At 38.4% G+C, this 23,927-nt stretch overlaps 1 protein-coding gene across 1 annotated transcript in view; it reads right to left on the reverse strand.

Annotated features, from left to right (window-relative positions):
- Positions 1-23,927, reverse strand: part of Akap6 (A-kinase anchoring protein 6) — a 516,193-nt gene that overhangs the window by 122,115 nt on the left and 370,151 nt on the right. The window contains exon 9 of the mRNA XM_048798442.1: positions 19,702-19,850. Within this exon, the coding sequence (XP_048654399.1) occupies positions 19,702-19,850 (149 nt within the window). The remainder of the gene's footprint in view (positions 1-19,701; positions 19,851-23,927) is intronic.

Here is a 23,927-nt window from a genome sequence, read left to right on the forward strand (position 1 = left end):
CCCTAAATTACTGAAGCTGGCCTCAAACTTAAGATCCTCCTGCCTCAGCCATCCAAGATGCTAGGATTACAGGCATACACCACCATGCTTAGGCTCAACTCCAATCTTAAAGCAAGTTTTTTTTTTCTTGCTTTCCCAGGAATATGAGTATAAGATGTATCACTAAAATTATCAATCAGCACGAGAACATAAAGAAGCTCATTTTCTTTTTGTATGTTTATAGTAGAGAAGAAAACTTTGATCGTGACTAAGTAAGTCAAAGGCAAGGGACAAATTTATTATCTTTGCACCTGCAGTGTCCAGCATAGCACCTGGTGATTATGATGAATTAATGTAGATGATGAAATCAAAAACTTTCAGTAGGGCAAGGATGACTTAAAAGAGCAGTGAGTGATGGAGACAATATTATCTCACTCTCCAAATCTAGTGCCAAAGCAATCAGAGCAACATGCATAGACTTTCACTCATTCTGTAGGTGAGATTTTATGTTCAGTATATGGTAATGGCACATATGCTTACTTAAAATAATTATAAGTAGTGGATACTCAAATTAATTAGTTGCCTTTCATTCTACACGAAAGTTAAAGGAGATTTATGAATAAGATAATTATTAATGAATAAATTTCAAATAAATGAAAAGTATATGCAGGATAATAAAATACTCTGAACCATGGAAATTTTTTCCACAGGCTCTTTACCATGCCTTCATATATATTGAGCTGCTCCTTTCTATTTTTCTCCTTATTGAGGACCTGAGAACAAAAGACATTTCTTTCAGATGAATGCACCAAGAGTTCTCAGACAGCCTACACTTGATCCAGCAAGCAGTTAATGAGCCTAATACAGATACTCACCATTTTTTCTAGTCTAGTCTGTTTTCATCCTAGCTAAAAATACTCAGGTTTGATATTTAATGTGCTAGATACAGTAAATACTTTGGTACCATATTTTGGTTTATCAGTATAGAATCAACAGCAATATTCCAAATAACAAATGCTTACAAAGTTCTGATATAAGAAGATAAAAACTCTTTAAAAAAATAATTTGCTCCTGATAATCTTGGCTATGTGTTAATTTGAAAATCTGGAAAAGGCCTGAGATTTTTTTGAAGATCAAGTATTTAACTTTGTGGCAAATTAGAAGTAAATTACTTAATTTCTTTGTTGATTTTTGTGAAAGCTTCTGAAATGGCCACAATTTTATATGCACATTATTTCAAAAAACTGCTCAAGTAAGGAAGCAGATAACTTTCCTATTTCTGCAAAGGTAATATGTTTTTCAAGTGATTTTATAAAATACAATGCCTTCTAGAAAAGTGCTAGCTACTTACTATACAAGTAAATAGAAAAGATCATAGATGAGTGAACTTTTTTTTTTGTTTTTGTTTGTTTGTTTTGGTACAGGGGATTGAACCTAGGGGCACTTATCCACTGAACCTTAATATTTTATTTAGAGACAGGGTCTCACTAAGTTGTATAGGGCCTCGGTAAGTTGCTGAGGCTGGCTTTGAACTCACAATCCTCCTGCCTCAGCCTCCTGAGCCACTGGGATTATAGGCATGCACCATTGTTTCCACTCAGATGAATGAATTTATCAAGGGTACTATATAACTAGTTAGCAGCTTGATATCACATCAAAGAATACACCTATTCTATCAGCTGAATTCAGAACCAGATTCTGCTCTTGAATTTCTAGTGACAAATGCCCTAGGTCCCTCTTTTTAGAAGGAAGAGAGGCAACTGACATTGTGGCAAGTAGCTGGGAATCTTAGGGGATGTGAGGGTATAAATTACTCTTTTAGAATGACTTTACTCATAAAACATACTTTGTAATTGTGTTTGGGTTTATTACATCAACTCAAACATTATCATGTGATCTCTGACTTTCAAAGGTCTGAAAGCATACCTTTTAGGTATTCTACAAATATGTTACATTCTTTACAAAAGTGGTAAATTCAAATATACTCTCATAGAGAGTATTCATAAAGTGGATATAAAAGCAAACACACTGCCAAACTTGTATTCTTATTGATATATTTCCTTAAAATTACCATATACCTGATCTTAAATAGGTTTACAGTAAAAGAGAAAGGTTTTGTTTGTTTGTTTGTTGTGGTAATGGGAATTGAACCCAAGGCTTCATTCATGCTAGGAAAGTCCTTAGCCACTGAGTTACATCTGCAGCCCAAGAGTTAGACATTCCATTGGAGGTATAATATCCTCATTTTAGAAAATTTAAAAGCTTAATCATGAGGAGAAAAACATATTCTAACTCAAAGTCAGTTTTTGTTAGAAAAATAAAGAATTTTCAATGTTTTAATGTTATAATCAAGACTATGGAGCAATAGATGTGCAATATTTTCTTTAGTGTTTGTAAGTTTGGGCATAACTACTATGGACGATTGCCAAGTATTTCCTAGCATATTGCCCACCATTCTACCATGCTACTTCAAGGTTAAAAAAGATTCTAGGGCTTCTCATCAAAGAAACAAAATAGTAAAAATTTAGTATCATTTTCTAAGATTGGATGGCAATATATTATTTGTGAGGCTGGCATAGTTTAAGAAATAATTCTTCTTCTAAACCCTGGTGGGAGTTATGTTTGACTAGCTAAGTATTTGAATACATAAATGCATTCAGCCTTTGGTATTTAAAGTGAGCATCATTAACTCAACATTTCAACTTAAACTTTGCTTAAACGATAAAGTTTCACCCAAGTGAAATCAATGGGAGGTGTGTGTGAATATATGAGGTTTCAGCTTGGCCCACTGAGGAATTTTGATTAAAACAGACAACCAAATTAAGAAATCATCAAAATAGAGCAATTATTGGTTGAAGAAAAGATAACACTAAAAAAGTCCTCACAATTTTTCTACCTCAGGCTGAGTATGTACACACACACACACACACACACACAAATTTAAATATCCATCTCTTATATGCTTAATGGTTCATTTCACACTAACACATCTAAAAACATCAGGCTGGTTCCTGAAATACCACCTTGCCTATACTGGGAGTTCTATTAAATGATCCAATTTTCCTAGCTTCTTTAGCATATTGATTCTTTCCCCAAATATTCACTAAGTATTCACTGTTCACATTATTTGAGCAGGGAAGTTTGCCTCTGGTTTTCAAAAAAGAAACTAAAGGGAGTGGTAAAAAAATCTTGCAAAAATATAGTTTAAGTGTTTTCCTGAAGTAAAATTCTAATAATAGATCAGAATTTCCCATCATCCTCTACTTCATGTGGGATGTAAGCAAGAAGAGAGATATATAACAGTGGCACCTAGCCCAATCATAATATCATTAAAGAATAAAATTTAGCTTTCCAGACATGGAATCTGATATGCGCAGTTGCATGCAGAATCCCTTTCCACTCTAAACATATTAAAGTGTGGACACTAATTTACTATTTTGAATGAAAATTCATGAGCAACTTCCTCATGAGAAAAGCAGCCTGCCTTTGCCATTAATAAATAAAAAGGAATATGGAGTTCTTTCCAGCAGTAATTTTCTCAATTTTCATATATACCCATGTACATGTGAAAATGTCAAAGAAAAATAAAATCATGCCTACAAACTTGCTAATAACTGGCCCTACTTTCTCATGGACCATCTGTCCACAAACACCTATAATTGAAATAAAATGCATAAAGTACCAAAATAATCCATAAAATTCTAGCCAACAGGATTATTCATAAAATTAAAAATAGATTTCTGGGTATATTTTGAGGATTCTGTTAGGCTGTCAGGAAATCAAACCCTTTTCCAAATTTTCAGAGAATACACTGGACTAAGTTCTAATCCAAAGAACTAAGAAACATTCTGAAAAATGTTAGAATCAATACTTGAGGAGAGAAGGAAGATGGCGGCGAGGGGAGTGCATTACCCCCGTGTGCTGCTTCACTGTGTGGGAGTATGACAAGTCAGGACAGCTAAAGGATATCTTGTTAGGAATTTCCAGCAATAGTGGGGTGCTCCGGAACCTGGAGGAAGGATTTCCATCGCACGAGGATCGGCTACGGGGACTCAAACGCGAGAGGTTTGTCGCATGGAGGGTAACACTGCTTATTCAGCAAATCGCCCCGCGGCTAGAGTCTGCAGTGCGTGCTGGGATAGAGACGCAGGGTTACAGCGCTGCAGTTTCTGCCAGCCGCGCAAGCACCGTACTCAGGGCTGAATTCTGGGTTCGAGACGGGGGAAGGAAGCGGTCCATCTCGGTTCTCCACACCGGTCAGACCACAGAGGAGGCCAGCAGCCACCATGTTGGTAAACTGACGTCACCTTCCCTGTTTTCGACTGACCGCAGCTCATTCAGCCATAGATCAGGTAATTTCAGGCTGCAATTCGCCTGCGGCTTGCAGACAGATTGCTAGGGTTCAGCGCCTGGGTGCTTCTTAGAACCTGAGCTTATCGGAGCGAACACCGAGCGCGGGGCGGCCGAGTTCCGGCTCCCGGAACCGGGCCGCGGAGCCTGCGGAGGCTGCTTCTTGGACCCTGCTCCTATCAGAGCATACAACAAGCACTAAGCAGCCGAATTCCGGCTCCCGGAACTGAGCCCGCGGGGACTGCTTCTTGGAGCTTACACTTATAGGAGCTTACACCGAGCACGGAGCGGCCGAGTTCCGGCTCCCGGAACTTCCCTGGCCCGGGGCTAGGAGCCCGCGGAAACTGCTTCTCGGTCCGGGTCCTGCTGAGGGCCGGTCAGGACTCACCCGTTGCTTTGGTTGCCCGGCAAGGGGAACGAAATGCTGCCATTCGCATAGGATACCAACATGGCAGAGATCTGATGTCAGCAGAAAGCGGCGGAGGAGAGAACTTCATCAATACCAGCGGTGACATAAGCAGTTGGTCTCCTGGTAGGGGGGGTGAGGCACAGTCACCCGAGTCTCCTCAATTTGTCGTTGAGCCAGAGGGGAGAAGCCGGGCCGCCGCCAGCGCCCGGAGCAGGCCCAGCGGCTCGCCAGCGTGGTGACCGCGTGACCCCAATTGGAGAGGGGGCGGAGCGGAGCCGCCACTCGCACCCGCAAGGTGGGCAGACCCGCGACCCAGTGGTACATGGGCGTGGTAGGAGGGGCAGGGCAGAGCCGCCGTTCGCGCTTGCAAGGTAAACAGACCTGTGACAGCCGGGCGGGTCAGGCCCAGTGGCCTGCCAGTGTGGTACACATGTCACCCCAACTGGAGTAGGGGCAGAGCAGATCCTTCTCCCACGCCCGGATCAGGCCCTGCCGGTGTGGTGGTCACGTGACCCCAATTGGAGTGGGGGCGGAGCGGAACCGCCACCCGTGCCCGCAGGGTGAGCAGACCAGTGATCAAACTGCAGATCAGACCCAGGGGTCCGCAGGCGTGGTAGGAGGGGCAGGGCAGATCCGCTGCCCGCGCCTCCAAGGTAGGCAGACCTACAACAGACCGGCGGATCAGGCCCAGGAGCCTGCCGGCGTGGTACAAACACCACCCTAATTGGAGTAGTGGCAGAGCAGAGTCGCCGCCCGTGCCAGGAACAGGCCCAGCGTCCTGCAGGCGGGGTAGTCACGACACCCCAATTGGAGTAGGGGCAGAGCAGAGCCTCCACCCGTGCCCGAAAGGTGGGCAGATCTGCGACCGACCAGCGGGACAGGCCCAGTGGCCTGCCGGTACGACAGACACGTCACCCCATTTGGAGTAGGGGCAGAGTAGAGCCGCCGCCCGCGCCTGCAGGGTAGGCAAACCTGCAACCGACCGGCGGATCAGGCCCGGTGGCCTGCCGGCGTGGTACACTCGTCACCCCAATTGGAGTAGGGGCAGAACAGAGCCGCCGCCAGCTCCCAGAACAGGCCCAGTGACCTGCCGGCGTGGTAGCCACGACACCCCAATTGGAATAAGGAGAGAGCAGAGCCGCCGCCCGCACCTGCAGGAAAGATACGCAAGCAGTATGAAAAGACAAGGAAAGAAAGGACCACAAGCAATGCAGGTCAACGCAACTTTAGAAGAGGTAACAGCTGCAGCAGATGGAATGTCAGATAAAGAATTCAGGATATACATGCTTCAGATGATCTGGAGTATCAAGGAAGACATTAAACAGCAAAATCAGACAATGAAAGATCACTTCGACAATGAATTACGCAAACAAATCCAGGAAGCAAAGGATCAACTATACAGGGAGATAGAGGTTATAAAAAACAAACAAACAGAAATCCTAGAAATGCAGGAAGCAATAAACCAACTTAAAAACTCAATGGAGAATACTACCAGCAGAGTAGAACACTTAGAAGATAGAACATCAGACAATGAAGACAAAGTATTTCAACTGGAAAAGAACATAGACAGCTCAGCAAGACTGTTAAGAAACCATGAGCAGAACATCCAAGAAATATGGGATAACATTAAGAGACCAAACTTAAGAGTCATTGGGATACAGGAAGGTACAGAGCTCCAAACCAAAGGAATGAGCAGTCTATTCAATGAAATAATACGAGAAAACTTCCCAGACTTGAAGAATGAGACAGAATCCCAAATCCTAGAAGCCTACAGGACGCCGAATGTGCAAAATCATAAGAGATCCACACCTAGACACATTATAATGAAGATGCCCAACATACAGAATAAGGAGAGAATTTTAAAAGCTACAAGAGAAAGGAAGCAGATTACATTTAGGGGTAAGCCAATCAGGATAACAGCTGATCTTTCAACACAGACTCTGAAAGCTAGAAGATCCTGGAATAACATATTTCAAACACTGAAAGAAAATGGGTTCCAACCAAGAATTGTGTATCCAGCGAAATTAAGCTTCAGGATGGAAGATGAAATTAAAACCTTCCACGATAAACAAAAGTTTAAAGAATTCGCAGCTAGAAAACCATCTCTTCAAAACATCCTCGCCAAAACATTACAGGAAGAGGAAATGGAAAATAACAATGAAAACCAACAGTGGGAGGTAGGACAGTAAAGGGGGGGGAAATAATCAAAGAGGAAAACAAACCATGTTTAGTAACAGAAATAAACAAATATGGCTGGAAGAACAACCCATATCTCAATAATAACCCTAAATGTTAATGGCTTAAACTCACCAATTAAGAGACACAGGCTAGTAGAATGGATCACAAAACAAGACCCAACAATATGCTGCCTACAGGAGACGCATTTGATAGGAAAAGACATACATAGGCTGAAGGTGAAAGGTTGGGAAAAATCATATCACTCATATGGACTTCGGAAACAAGCAGGAGTGTCCATACTCATATCAAATAAAATAGATTTCAAGCCAAAGTTAATCAAAAGGGATAAAGAGGGACACTACATACTGCTTAAGGGAACCATACACCAACAAGACATAACAATCATAAATATTTATGCCCCAAACAATGGTGCAGCTATGTTCGTCAAACAAACTCTTCTCAAGTTCAAGAGTCTAATAGACCACCATACCATAATCATGGGAGACTTCAACACACCTCTCTCGCCACTGGACAGATCTTCCAAACAAAAGTTGAATAAGGAAACTATAGAACTCAATAACACTATTAATAACCTAGACCTAATTGACATATATAGAGTATACCACCCAACATCAAGCAGTTACACTTTTTTCTCAGCAGCACATGGATCCTTCTCAAAAATAGATCATATATTATGTCACAGGGCAACTCTTAGACAATATAAAGGAGTAGAGATAATACCATGCATCTTATCTGATCATAATGGAATGAAACTGAAAATCAACGATAAAAGAAGGAAGGAAAAAGCATACATCACTTGGAGAATGAACAATAGGTTACTGAATGATCAATGGGTTATAGAAGACATCAAGGAGGAAATTAAAAAATTCTTAGAGATAAATGAAAACACAGACACAACATATCGGAATCTATGGGACACATTGAAAGCAGTTCTAAGAGGAAAATTCATTGCTTGGAGTTCATTCCTTAAAAAAAGAAAAAACCAACAAATAAATGATCTCATACTTCATCTCAAAATCCTTGAAAAAGAAGAGCAAAACAACAGCAAAAGAAGTAGAAGGCAAGAAATAATTAAAATCAGAGCTGAAATTAATGAAATCGAAACAAAAGAAACAATTGAAAAAATTGACAAAACTAAAAGTTGGTTCTTTGAAAAAATAAACAAAATCGACAGACCCTTAGCCATGCTAGCGAAGAGAAGAAGAGAGAGAACTCAAATTACTAGCATACGGGATGAAAAAGGCAATATCACAACAGACACTTCAGAAATACAGAAGATAATCAAAAACTATTTTGAATCCTTATACTCCAATAAATTAGAAGATAGTGAAGGCATAGATAAATTTCTTAAGTCATATGATCTGCCCAGATTGAGTCAGGAGGATATAGACAACCTAAACAGACCAATATCAATTGAGGAAATAGAAGAAACCATCAAAAGACTACCAACTAAGAAAAGCCCAGGACCGGATGGGTATACAGCAGAATTTTACAAAACCTTTAAAGAAGAACTAATACCAATACTTTTCAAGCTACTTCAGGAAATAGAAAAGGAGGGAGAACTTCCAAATTCATTCTATGAGGCCAACATCACCCTGATACCTAAACCAGACAAAGACACTTCAAAGAAAGAAAACTACAGACCAATATCTCTAATGAACCTAGATGCAAAAATCCTCAATAAAATTCTGGCGAATCGGATACAAAAACATATCAAAAAAATTGTGCACCATGATCAAGTAGGATTCATCCCTGGGATGCAAGGCTGGTTCAATATACGGAAATCAATAAATGTTATTCACCACATCAATAGACTTAAAAATAAGAACCATATGATCATCTCGATAGATGCGGAAAAAGCATTCGACAAAGTACAGCATCCCTTTATGTTCAAAACTCTAGAAAAACTAGGGATAACAGGAACATACCTCAATATTGTAAAAGCAATCTATGCTAAGCCTCAGGCTAGCATCATTCTGAATGGAGAAAAACTGAAGGCATTCCCTCTAAAATCTGGAACAAGACAGGGATGCCCTCTCTCTCCACTTCTGTTCAACATAGTTCTCGAAACACTGGCCAGAGCAATTAGACAGACGAAAGAAATTAAAGGCATCAAAATAGGAAAAGAAGAACTTAAATTATCACTATTTGCAGATGATATGATTCTATACCTAGCAGACCCAAAAGGCTCTACAAAGAAACTATTAGAGCTAATAAATGAATTCAGCAAAGTGGCAGGATATAAAATCAACACGCATAAATCAAAGGCATTCCTGTATATCAGCGACAAATCCTCTGAAATGGAAATGAGGACAACCACTCCATTCACAATATCTTCAAAAAAAATAAAATACTTGGGAATCAACCTAACAAAAGAGGTGAAAGACTTATACAATGAAAACTACAGAACCCTAAAGAGAGAAATAGAAGAAGATCTTAGAAGATGGAAAAATATACCCTGTTCATGGATAGGCAGAACTAACATCATCAAAATGGCGATATTACCAAAAGTTCTCTATAGGTTTAATGCAATGCCAATCAAAATCCCAACGGCATTTCTTGTAGAAATAGAGAAAGCAATCATGAAATTCATATGGAAAAATAAAAGACCCAGAATAGCAAAAACAATGCTAAGCAGGAAGTGTGAATCAGGCGGTATAGCGATACCAGACTTCAAACTATACTACAGAGCAATAGTAACAAAAACAGCATGGTACTGGTACCAAAACAGGCGGGTGGACCAATGGTACAGAATAGAGGACACAGAAACCAATCCACAAAACTACAACTATCTTATATTTGATAAAGGGGCTAAAAGCATGCAATGGAGGAAGGATAGCATCTTCAACAAATGGTGCTGGGAAAACTGGAAATCCATATGCAACAAAATGAAACTGAATCCCTTTCTCTCGCCATGCACAAAAGTGAATTCAAAATGGATCAAGGAGCTTGATATCAAATCAGAGACACGCCGTCTGATAGAAGAAAAAGTTGGCTACGATCTACATACTGTGGGGTCGGGCTCCAAATTCCTCAATAGGACACCCATAGCACAAAAGTTAATAACTAGAATCAACAAATGGGACTTACTCAAACTAAAAAGTTTTTTCTCAGCAAAAGAAACAATAAGAGAGGTAAATAGGGAGCCTACACCCTGGGAACAAATCTTTACTCCTCACACTTCAGATAGAGCCCTAATATCCAGAGTATACAAAGAACTCAAAAAATTAGACAATAAGAGAACAAACAACCCAATCAACAAATGGGCCAAGGACCTGAACAGACACTTCTCAGAGGAGGACATACAGTCAATCAACAAGTACATGAAAAAATGCTCACCATCTCTAGCTGTCAGAGAAATGCAAATCAAAACCACCCTAAGATACCATCTCACTCCAGTAAGATTGGCAGCCATTAGGAAGTCAAACAACAACAAGTGCTGGCGAGGATGTGGGGAAAAGGGTACACTTGTACATTGCTGGTGGGACTGCAGATTGGTGCAGCCAATTTGGAAAGCAGTATGGAGATTTCTTGGAAAGCTGGGAATGGAGCCACCATTTGACCCAGCTATTCCCCTTCTTGGTCTATTCCCTAAAGACCTAAAAAGAGCATGCTACAGGGACACTGCTACATCGATGTTCATAGCAGCACAGTTCACAATAGCAAGACTGTGGAACCAACCTAGATGCCCTTCAATAGACGAATGGATAAAAAAAATGTGGCATTTATACACAATGGAGTATTACTCTGCATTAAAAAATGACAAAATCATAGAATTTACAGGGAAATGGATGGCATTAGAGCAGATTATGCTAAGTGAAGCTAGCCAATCCCTAAAAAACAAATGCCAAATGTCTTCTTTGATATAAGGAGAGTAACTAAGAACAGAGTAGGGACGAAGAGCAGGAGAAGAAGATTAACATTTAACAGGGATGAGAGGTGGGAGGGAAAGGGAGAGAGAAGGGAAATTGCATGGTAATAGAAGGAGACCCTCAGGGTTATACAGTGGAGGAGGTAGAGAGAGAGGAGGGGAGGGGAGGGGAGAGGTGGGGAGGGGGGAGGGTGGAGGATGGGAAAGGCAGCGGAGCACAACAGACACTAGGATGGCAATTTGTAAATCAATGGATGTGTAACTGATGTGATTCTGCAATCTGTGTATGGGGTGAAGGTGGGAGTTCATAACCCACTTGAATCAAAGTGTCGAATATGATATGTCAAGAAATTTGTAATGTTTTGAACAACCCACAATAAAAAAAAAAATACTTGAGCAAAGAATTGAGGGACCTGCATTTCAGAAGACAAAACAAGAGTTAACTTTAAAAAGTGAGAGATAAGCTGTCTTACATCATCTTCTATCTGTATGTTAAAGCGACACAACATCCAGACCTTCTCCTGGCACACTGGTGTGGGTTAGGCAACTCATCCTTTTGTAAAATAGGTCTTTCTGGGTTGAAAAAACAAATAAAATCTTATCAGTAGAAATGGGTCCAGTAGTACATTTAACCCCATTGGATTCATCTATCTGGGTCCAACTGATTTTCAAAGATTTCATAGGTAATAGAGAATGTTTACTCTTTGTGTTACAGAATAAATAAGTAAACTGAAACTAACTGTCTGTTTGCTCAATCTCTAATAAAAGCCTGGTAGCAGAAGTCATATGAAGCATTCTCAACACAATGTTGTCTCCTCCACTGGGGCTGACCCCACCCAGAGAGTCCAATGCTAAGACTGAAAGGCTTAGTTACTTACAGAACTGCTTTTACTGAATTATGCTTAGACATCACTTCTGTAGCCCTACATCAAAAAACTGCTTTGGGGATTTGGTTTCTCTTATAGAGATATAGTATTAAAGATACCCATCCTCTCCTTAAAGAACAAGAGAAATTCCTCCAGGTCTCAGTGGGATAAAATTTGTGTTTTACCTAATGTATATTATTTTTAATTTTAATACTCTTAAGAATTTGATGATGAATGGGATTTTATTATTTTCTTTTGGGTGTGAAAAGCTTAGCACCAAATCATGGCCCTTCTTGAGGCCATGCATAGAATATATTTTACTTTGGGGCTGGTTATGTAGCTCAGTGGTGAAGTGCTTGCCTAGCATGTACAACACCCTGGGTTTGATCCCCAGCACCACACACACACACAAATTTACTTTTGCCTAAATTACTTCAGTCAAACATTTATTCTGTTTTATTGTCAATATTTTTGTAAGTTGACTCAAATCCTTTGTGGAAGGAGATGGTGGAACAAATAGGGAAATAAATGTTAAAGAACAGAGTTAAACTCTGCACACTAAATCTTGGCAGATTAAGTTTATCCTAGGTGTCTTCTTATTGTCATTCTCTACCTCTTCAAAGGGTCCCATCAACTTTCAGAAATTTGTACAGAAACCCATCATTGTTATATACATTTATATAGTTTTTTATATATAAACACATATATTATATTTATACATTATTATTATTTGACATCACTATTAATTTGAGGTCTCACTTCCCCAGAAAGCAGTTTTCTGCCTCTCTGGCTTGCCCTTTGTTGGCTCCTGGTATTAGATCACTATAGTGGAAGACTATCTAGGTCTACAGTTATTTTAATGAATTTTCCCATTAAAACAGTATAATATCGGGGCTGGAGTTATAGCTCAGTGATAGAGTGCTTGCCTGGCATATATGAGGTACTGGGTTCGATACTCAACAAAACATAAAAATAAATAAATAAATAAGATAAATATGTTGTGTCCATCTACAACTAAAAACAAAATTTAAAATAGAACATAATATCATAACCCCAAATTATTTCTACTGGTCACATTTTGTTTGTTCCTTTGAACCTGGAAAGACCTATTTTAATAATCACACAGTAATCAAAATATCAGTTATTTGGGAAGTAGCCCTGTACTTTTTGCTCCACTTTTGTTTTATTTCCTTCCTTCCTTCCTTCCTTCATTTCTTTTCTGAGTCAGGGGTCTCATTATGTTGTCCAGTCTGGTCTTGAATTCTGGGGATCAAGTGATTTTTGAGCTTGCCTCAGTCTCCTAGGTAGCTTGGTCTACAGGCACATACCACCAAGTCTGCCTACCTGTTGCTCCTTTTGACTATATGCTGCATTGTGATCTTGCTATTTAACAATAGCAGAGGTATAGGAAAAAGGGCCTGAACTGAACACTGATCAACTAGATGTTCATTAGAATAAGATAGGGCAAGAGTTGGGAGAAGGAAGTACAAATACAGGATGGAAATGTTTATTTAAGTTGTCTGGTGACTTAGGTATCTTAACATTGGCACATGTAGGAGATAGAACGTCATTTATATGGCTGGTGTGTACCCCAAAGAAAACATTTTATATAACAATGTTTCAAAAATACCCATGGAGCAGATATTCAGAATGGTCAGTGTATGCATGTCAGAGAGAGAGTGATCAAGAGAAAAAGAGACTATGAGTGAGCATGAATGTTCATCCAGTTACCCAGAGATGCTTGTGGCCTGTTGCTGAAATGAAAATCAGAAAGATCACAGGGCAGCAGTGAAATCCAAGGTGATTACATCCCTTCTCAGGTGGTAAAAGTTACTTGATGTATCTTATTGATCAATTAATTTAGAGAAACAAAGTTGGTCTTTAATCAAGCAATATTTTAAATTCTGATTTATTTATTTTCACTTGTCAATATAATTTCTCTTTGGGGATGTTTTATATACATTTGGGTATGTGTGTGCTTTCACACCAATCCAGAGGTACATCTTTTCCTAAATCTAGCCCGCCAAACTTTCAGCCTTTTATCTATTTAAAGTTCCTTTCATTCAGACTATTACACTAGGAAATAAGCAATATATACTGTTTGGATATGGAAATTTATGCTAAAACCTTGCATGTTAAGGAGTGACTTATTCCCATATTTTTAGATATAAGATATAAACCTCATCTATATCTTCCCAAATTCCTATAGACATTGCCTGACTTCCTCCACTGCCAGAGAAAGCCTTGCATGTGGCTGATGAGACTTAGGTATCTTATAGAATTTCGCCCCCTTGGGGATCCCTCCTGATCTTAGGATGCAGAGTTAGGCATTATCTCCATGCCTCTATGTCAACAACATCAAATTATTTATCGCGATTCTTGACATACACGCTCTACACATTTACTCTCATGACTGAAATCCTCACCCTCCCTCTCCCTCTTCTAATGGCTAAAATCTAGGCATCTTTTAAGATAGCTCCGTTGTTCCCTCCTCCCTTGTCTCCATGACCCACTTGAGGCAGGCTGGATTAAATAGTCCTCCCCTTCTCAGTACCCCTATAACACTCTATATATTGAATTTTGTACATTGTTATACAAAGTTGTGTTGTGTGTGTGTGTGTGTTTGAGACAGAGGGGGCGGGGGAGAGAGAGAGGGAGAGAGAGGGAGAGAGAGAGAGAGAGAGAGAGAGAGAGAAGTGGGGGTAGGGAGGGAGGGAGAGACACTACACTGAGGATATGAGGACTGTGGAGATTAAGTCTTATGTATCTTTTTCATTCATAGCATCTCTATTAATCCCCAAACTAAAAATTTCAATGTTCCAAGCACTGTTTCTCAAATTTCAGCATCAGAATCACCTAGTGTTGGTCTCTATTTCCAAATTTTGCAATTCAGTAAGTCTGGAATGGAACCCAGAAATAGGATTTCTAATGAATTCCTAGGAGATGCTGATGCTTCTGGTATAGAGATCATGCTTTGAAAACTACCAGAGCGGGTTCTCAACCAGTGGTGAACATTACACATAATCACTATCATCCACTCCCACCTACTAAATTAGAATTTTCAGTAGGGTGGAAAGGCACACTTTTTCCACCTCCCTTCCTCCCTTTATCTTTCTCCCTCTTTCTTTCTGTACTCTTTCCAGCCTGCCTTTCTCTCTCTCTCTCTCTCTCTCTCTCTCTCTCTCTCTCTCTCTCTCTCCTTCTCTCCCCTCTCCTTCCTTTCTTTCTGGCTTAAAACCTTCACAGATGATCATCATTATGAATCATAAGCTCAAAATTTAACTCCAGGATCTGGACTTTATTTTCTTCCAAAGCCTTATTTTTCATACCTCCTCCAACTTTCTACCCTGCTTTCTAATCCTATGACACAGCAGGCAATTGAATGATTCCAGACCTTTGCTCCCTCTTTCTTGGTCCCATAGCAGTTTCAGTTATTAATTCATGCATACATTCATGAACCCATGCACATTCTGAGCACCTAGCATGTGTCAGGCACAGATTCAGGGAATAATGTAGCAGGGAATACAATGGATGCAGCTGTGCCTCACAGAGTCCATCTCATTTGTTCTAAGCCCCAGGAGCACCCCTGCGTCCCCTTCTTTCTTACTGCACGGTAAATAGTGACTTAATGTTACACTCTCTTGTAGACTGTAAATGGCATGAAGGCAGGAACTTTCTCTGTCTTTGTGGGTGATCAATAAGCCTGTTTCAGATTAAATTGAAAAGCTCTTCTTCTAACACAGTTCTTCTAGATCATTTCCAGAGCCTTCTCTCCCTGCTGTCTGGTCTGACCTGCTCCCCCTCAACACAGTCTGAGAGCTCTGCCTCAAAGAGCCTGTGCCCTAACTCACACAGACTCAACACTTAAAAAATCTTTATTCTATTTTGTTTACAGATTTTTCTCCTCCTACCAAACTGAGCTTCTCAAAGTTTGGAGCCATTTCTTTTAGCCTTATTAATCTTTGCACTTTCATATAGAACCTAGCATATAAAGGGAACTTACGAATGTTCGCCAAACTCATGTATGCATTCATGTTGTTTCTTCTGGGGGGGTTTATTTTGTTTGCTTTTTTCCTTTCCTTTTTATTGGTGCATTATAATTGCACATAATAGTGAGATTCATGGTTACATATTCATATATGCACATAATATAAAAACAGAGTTTGACCAATTTTATTCTCCAGTAAATTTGTTTGTTTGTTTGAGACAGGGTCTCACTATGTTGCACCAAATAGCCTTGAACTCCTGGGCTCAAGTCATCTTCTTGCTTCAGCCTCCTAAGTAGCTGGAACTGGATATGTGTGCCATTTTGTTTTGACTTATACCTGCTTTGCATTGTTTTGTACAAAATTCCTTGTAGTTTTCATAAAATCTTCTTAAGATGTTTTCATCTCTATATAGTTGGAAGATACCCTAACTCAAATTTCATAGGTTGGAATATACACAACACAGAATTTAGATTAAAATGTTTGTCAAGGATATAATTGAAATCCTCAGAGAGAGGGCAAAGTGCAACTTTTTGGAATAGCTTTTGCATTCTTGACACAAAGTTGAATTGAGGACTTAGCTCCACCTCAAGCCTTCTATCCTGGATAAGTGAGGCACCCAGACTTTTTACTTTTTAGGCCTCTAACTTATTAAACTAATAAGATACTACACATGATCTCAGCCAAAAGGCCCAGATGCAATAGGCCTCTAACTTTGACATGGAACAAAAGACATGGTTTTTTAATATAAACTAAGTTTTGACAAGAGGCTACTTAAATGAATCAAATAACACCTTTGAAATTCATTACAAAATGAAATCAGACAACTTCTTGATAGGAACAGGTGTCTGAAAAAGAGATGGTTATGCTCTATAAAATACAAAGAATATAAGTGTTCTTAATAAATTATGTTCAAAGCATTATGTTATGTGTATAGTAGGCCCTCAATGAATATTTATTGGATGAAAGACATAAAACAATTAAATCTAAAAGTACTGGCTTCTGTTACTATTGAGAATCACCAGAGTCACACATTGCAGGTCCTCCAAGAGCCATGGTTCCACGCCCTGATGCTGGAGCCAGTGCTAAGTGTCTCCACAGGTAAACATAGCCTACTATTAGAAGTCATTCAGCTTTACATGTGTTCAGGGAGATCGTCCTGCCACACATATACATGACTGCTAATCATACAATTCATAACTGAATATAAGCTGATATGTCACCTTAATACACATCTTTTCATCAAGCTGGAGAAGTTATAAATTCATTTCTACATGATATTATGACTATAAAATTTTTGCAGAAATTTAAGATCACTATTTTATGTAGCAACTGAGTCTTCCTTGAAGTAGTATTAGATATTTTTCAATTACACTATAGTATATATAATTTAGCATGCATGTAGGCATATATGAATTTTACTACCAAATTCGTTTTCTCTGCAGTATTTTGGATATCTGTATATGTAATGGACATCCTGGAAAGCCACATTATTCCCACAAATACTTACTGGAAACAATGCTCATTCTATGTAACAAAAGGAAAGGTTAATGAAATTATGTATCATTGGAGCAGATAATTTTACAAAGCTATATTCTTAAGGCTTCAGAATGAATGATTTGACTGTGGGAGCAGAGTCTTAGGGGCAGGATACCCCAGATAACCTCACCCACATGCATTTCTCAAACAATGCTTTTCTGTATGTAAACAGAAAATAGAAAGGAGTATATGGTTTTTGTCCTTATTATTAAGTATCTGGCTTTTCTTCAGTGCACTCTTAAATTTCTGCACAATGCACAGCCTTCAGCACCCCAAGGAGCATAAACAAAGGATATCAGGCAAGTTCACCTACTCCCACTTCACAGAACAATGCTTGTTGTTAACTAAGCAATTCCCAAGTCAGATTTATGATTCATGGAGCCCAGAGTAAGTACTCAGGTTGGGTACTTGGAATCTGGGGTCAGAAGCATGTGGTGCTGCTCAGTCCTCAGGGCTTTTAAAAAACATGAAAATGTGACCTAAAGTTTATGCCTGCATGTACACCAGAGACTATTTAGGCATTTAGAGAAATTAAAGCACATAAAGATCTCAAAACAGTTTATTGTTCATGCTCCAAGATTTAACCTTTTCTTTCTTACTGCTGCTATGGTTTTTCTCTGGTGAATAAGTGTCTACTGAATAAATAAGAAGAATCAATTATATATATTACATGTCTTATAAAAAATAGACTGATAAAACAACAAATTACATAGGTAGTTAAATATGAAAATTTAAAAATTTGTCTGAATTTCATAAACAAATTTATGGTTATGATTTAATGGGATCAAATTCTGTTTTTATAAGACAAAATTTGTAATCTGTATACTTAATTTAACCCAAATTTCGTATGAGTACTGTAGTTCCAGTCAGAAGTGAAGTGCATAAAAAGGCTTCTTTTCTCCCAGCCTCTTTAGGAAACATTCTGGTTAGAGTTACATTCTGTTATAGTTTGGATGTGATATGTCCCCCCAAACCTCATGTGTGAGACAATGCATGAACATTCAGAGGTGAAATGATTGGATTATTACAGCCTTAACCCAATCAGTGAATTAATATTCTGATGGGGATTAATTGAAGGTGGGTAGGGTGTGGCTGGAGGAAGTGGACATTGGGGCATGCCTTTGGTATATATTTTGTATCTGGCAAGTGGAGAGTCTCTCTCTCTCTCTCTCTCTCTCTCTCTCTCTCTCTCTCTCTCCCTCTCTCTCCCTGATCATAATGTGAGCTGCTTCCCTTCACCATACTCACTCATCTGCCATGATGTTCTGCATCACTGAAACTGAAACTGTGAGCCCCCAAGTAAACTTTTCCTCCTTAAAATTGTTCTTGTCAGGTCTTGATGATCACAGCAGTGAAAAAAAAACTGACTAAAACATATACCACAGTTTTATGTCATGATACAAATTATTTAAAGTAGCTACCCTTTTTTTTTTTTTTTGTACCAGGGTACCAAAAAACCACTGAGTCAAATCTCTAGCCAGTGGTTTGTTTTTGTTTCTGTTTTGAGACATGGTCTCCCTAAGTTGCTTGGGGCTTCACTAAGTTACTAAGTTGCTGAGACTGGGTTTGAACTTAAGATCCTCCTGCCTCAGCCTCCCAAGCTGCTGGGACTAAAGTGGCTTAAGAGAATCTTTTCTACCCCTTGTTGTCTGGCTCAGGTATAAAAGAGAAATTGGCTACAATTTCCATTTTTATGAATATGATTTTATCAAGCCATTAAAACTTTAAAATAATTAAATTTCATCATTACTCTTTCACTCTTTAATAATCACCCATTAAATATTAAAGTTGAGCCAGAAAAGATAATATAAGAATATACATATACACAGTATATAACAATGTTTTTATAACTTTAAAGAAACTTAGAAATGTTTGAATACATGACTTAATTGTTGAATTGCATGGGTAGTTAGTACTATATAACACAGCCATATGTCTCAGGCTGAATAAAATTCTTGATGGGTCAATGAAGGTGTTGGGTCCCTTCACATACCATAGACAATTCAAGTGCTAGTCTACAATTCCAGTTAATTTTCTGTGAGGCTAAGTGGCTATTCCATAGTCATTAAATAATTATTAACTATGTTATTGAGGAAAATTATGTCCTACCAAGTTCCCAATAAAATTCTGGTGTTTAAAGTTTCCATAAATAGACTTTAACATAAACCATGAAGCTTCAAAAGGGGGAAAATACAACAAGAAAAAAAAAACTATAAAGAAGAGAGATCAATACTATTCACACAATGTTTTTTCAAAACACTCAAAAAATTGCTTTTTACAAAATAATGACAAAGTTAAGAAGTTCTGGGTTAAATGACAGAGTCTGATAAAATCCACAGCCTTCAATTCTGACATGAAGGGAAAAGAACATAAATGCCTGGTCTACTGAGCTTTCCCTTGTCTGTTAGCTAGGGAAGAAATGCCTGCCTAACACCTACTAGTGCAAGGTCAACGAAAAAGTAGATTAGTGAGAATAAAACAACAAAAAGAACAGTCCCCTACCCATTGCTTCCTACTGAATGAACTTTTGACATATCAGCAAACTCTTCTTTTCTCTTGCTGCTGCTGGTATACTGTTCGCTGTACAGCTTGAGGGACATCTGCTCAACAGCATCTCTTTGTGCTTCCAGGTAGCATAGCTGAACCTCAGCCTGGAGAGAGAAACAAAGAAGAATGGATGCTTTAATCCAGAAGGAATGCATTTCAAGTGAGGTGTAACAACTCAAAAAATGAGAATTGTTCACATCATTATATGCTCCTTTTGGGGTTGGATTTAATGGGATCAACTGGGCATATTACAGGATTATATATTAGAGCTGAATCTTGTAAGTTCTTCCTTAAAATATGACCCAAATAAATGAACTCTTGGAAGACTCAGTAAATATGACAAAATATCCCTGAGATCATAATACTGTATGATAAAACTTTACATAAAATATCTGTAAAATTTTTTAATAATGATCTTGTTCACATTGTCATATATAATATTTATTTTTTTTTAAATTTCCCCCTTCAACCCAGACACTGGGAGATTACACACACACACACACACACACACACATATAATATATATGTTTTTTAAATTTTCTTCCATAGAAATAAAAAGAGAAAGAGAATAATTTTTAGAAGTCCAGTATTAATTATAGTACCTCTCCAATGGTGAAAATAGGCTTCCTTTATTACTTTTTTTCCCTTTTGATTCTCTGTATTGTCTTAATAATTTTAACTCAAAGGAATAGTAATTTTGGTTACATGCAGGTTTGGATTATTAAACCTTTCATAGTTATTCATAGTTACTTGGGCTTCCTGTAAAGAAGAGGTAGTAAGTTCACTATGCTGTTTTCTATCAAACCAACGCATTCAAAAGAATGCTGAATAATATTTGGCATGGAAATGTATTAAATAGATGCTTTATTTATTGCAGCTGTTATAATCCCTGTGGCTTTAGGGTTCCCTAGAATGCCAGATGAGATGGAGAATGAAGCCTCCTCAGGGGCAAACTTGTCCATGGTAAAGAGGAAGGGACAATACTGAGTTCATGTACACCGTGAACCAAAGCACTCTTATTTTTCTTTTAGTATGATTTAGTAAATCCAAGCACATCCACTAACATTTCTAATAAACCTTAAGACTTCTATTTTTATTAATAGTCTCCTAAGAAAAACAGTTGTGGGTCAGCTGTTGAATAGTCACCAGAATTCTACAAAATGTAAGAAAAGTCAAGGAAGACATGACCTCTTCTTAGTCTCTAGAGCCAACCAAAACCTTTTATCTGGTCTATAGTTTTACAGAATAGACTAAGGAGAAAAAATGTTATACAATGGTGGCTGCTTAAAAGGCTGAATTAGAATTCTGTGAAGAAAAATGGTTATCTTGTAAGAAGTAAGGTCTCAAACTGTTCTAGAATTTCTGTTTTTTTTTTCCCAAACAGCTAATTATGAGTGCTCTCCATTGCTGAGGAAGAACTTAAAGAAACAATGTTAAATATTATAGTTACACAGTTAAAGTTTCATAAAGTAGTTCAAAACTAATTTGTATATTGGTTCATGTGAACTTTTCTTGCTTAGACCAATTGGCTTGAATAAGAATAGAGACATCTGGATTAAGAATTATGTCTTAACACTAAACAAAGTATAATGTTACATGGAGTATATCCAATTGGGAATAGAAGGTGTGGCTGATGAAAAGGACAAAGGAAATGCTAAATCCAGTGTTATTTTGCATCTTTATTAATGATGTGGAAGAGGAGTATGCAGAATGTTAATGGCATATATAGAAGAGTGCCAGCTAAGAGGTTTGCAAATACCATGGGACCTGGAAGAATTACACATACTGATCTAGGAATATATTTTTAAAGATAAAACAACATAAAGAGTCAATGATTAGAAAAACAATAGTTTTTTTAAAGCATACAAGTTTTTTATGTGACAAATAATAGAGATAACAAACAATTTAAAAACAGTACTCTTCCCATGTGTTGTCCCCTCCCTTCCACTGCAAAGCTGTAGGCACAATAAGATCATCCTATACTAAGTATTCCACGGGAAATTCTATTACAATAATGCATCTATGCCATTAGAGGCATGCTTGGTATGTAGATGTTTCTGTTATTTTTTAATTATCCTAAGTAACATGCTAGACCATGGCTTGATCTCACGTATGTGTGCCACAGGTCACTAAAAGGATCAAAAAGAGGGAAGCAATGCAGACTCATTGTCACTATGGAAAATAATCAGTGGTCATCCCTTTGTGATCCTTGGTCATTTTTGTGTACAAAGTAAAACACCTTTCACATGACAGGCATATATGAAAAGGAGTTTAGGGAACAAAGCTGAGAACAACTCCAAAGATAGTTACTTAACAAAAACGACTGAAATGTCATAATCTAAGACTTTTATTGCAGAATATTTCACAGGCATTTGGTACAGAAACTTCAGTGCACTAACAAGGAGATGAATTACATGGCCCAGGTCTTTCCTATCTATCTCTATTTCTATTCCTGCTCTCAGTGATTCATTCTTAAATGTGCTGATAAAAATAGAACCACAGTAGTTCCTTTTGCTAAGGTTGAATGGCTTTTCTAGCCTAAATCTCTCTGCAGACTGTTTTAAATTTTTCTCATACCATATCTTAATCTACAGATGTATTTTAGAACCAAAATACAAACCTAGAGGCAGCAGATGAAATTAGATAAAGTGAGAATTTCATGGAGAGAGAGAGAGTATGATGAGAAGAGAAAAAGGATCAGATCTCACATCACCCTATTCTAGGCCTGACCCAATACAATAGATTCTCAATTGTTCTACTTCTTTCCTTCTCCACCACCCCCAATTTCATTTTAGGTGTTGTTCATTGATTGATCTTTTTTGTATCACAACTGATGTTACTGGTTGTGTCGGAGCTTGATTCTGGAACTTTTTCCTTTATATCCTCTTTTATTCCTTTTATTGCTATCGATACAGTAATGCCTTCTAATTTTGACCTCTGAACTCCACATTAAAATGTCCAATCATGTGCCATCACTACTTGGATTACTTTAGAATTTACTGTTCAAAAAAGAACTCTTCATTCTCATCTTTACTACCCACCCCAGATCTTTTCATACTTTCCATTTAATGAAATGGTATCTATTGCTCAGATCAGAAACATAACTTGACTCTTCCTCTTGCCTCTTCCTCTTCATTACCACAAGTTACTCCATGACTTGTTGATTCGTCTTCTAAAATGTCTCTCCAGTCTGTCTTTCCAATCTGCACTGCTGCCAACCTAGTACAAGCCTTTATTATCTCTCACCTGCAGTATAATTATCTTCTAACACGTATCTCCTCTCTTGATCACTCCTACCCCTCTGCTCTCTTCCTAATTAATTTCCTAAAAGTTAGTGTGGTTAGTAAAGGCTTGATAGAAGTGGTATTTGTGCCAGAACTGAGATAATGGGTATGACTTTGTCAGAAGAAGAATCAGTTTCTTTACCCCCACACCTGGGGATTGAACCCAGGAGCACTCTACCACTGAGCTACATTCCCATCCCTTTGTATTTTTTATTTTGAGACAGGGACTCGCTAAGTTGCCAAAGCTGCTCGTGAACTTATGATCCTCCTGTCTTAGTCTCCCAAGTTCCTGGGTTATAAGTGCAGACAGATACCTTTATAGGCAGACTAACTCCTTTTTATAAGGGCCTAAAGTCAAGAAGGGATATAACCTGCTTAGAGAATGGAGAACAGAGCTTTGGGGCATTTAAATGAAGAAAATAAAATAGAAAAGGATAGACTGTGGAGAAAGTCAGGTTAGGGAATTTAAATACTGAGGAAATGCAACCAAAGTTGTCAATGTTTCTGTGATAGCCTTAATTTTGCCTCATCTCTCTTCTTCTGTCTTGACAAAATAGTCATCCAATGAATTAGAACAAATATGCTTACATAGCTCCTGTCACTTGTACTTTGAGAACAGCACAGTGAGAAGTGAATTATCTGTTCCCATGAGGCTGGAAATCCAGCCTTCCAAACATAGGGAATACCTGAAAGCTTCCCATGACTAATACCTCCAGTAAACCTTTAATATATATACTGAATTATGTCCCTTTACCTCCAAATTCATACATTGAAGCCCTAAGCCCCAATGTGTCTATATTTCAATATAGGATCTTGAGGTAATTAAAGCTAAATGAGGTCTCTTGGGTAGGACCCTAATCCAATTGTACTGGTGTCCTCATAAGAAGAGGAGACACA

Source organism: Marmota marmota, unplaced genomic scaffold (genome assembly GCF_001458135.2).
Source record: "Marmota marmota marmota unplaced genomic scaffold, marMar, whole genome shotgun sequence".
In the NCBI taxonomy this organism is placed as follows: domain Eukaryota; kingdom Metazoa; phylum Chordata; class Mammalia; order Rodentia; family Sciuridae; genus Marmota; species Marmota marmota.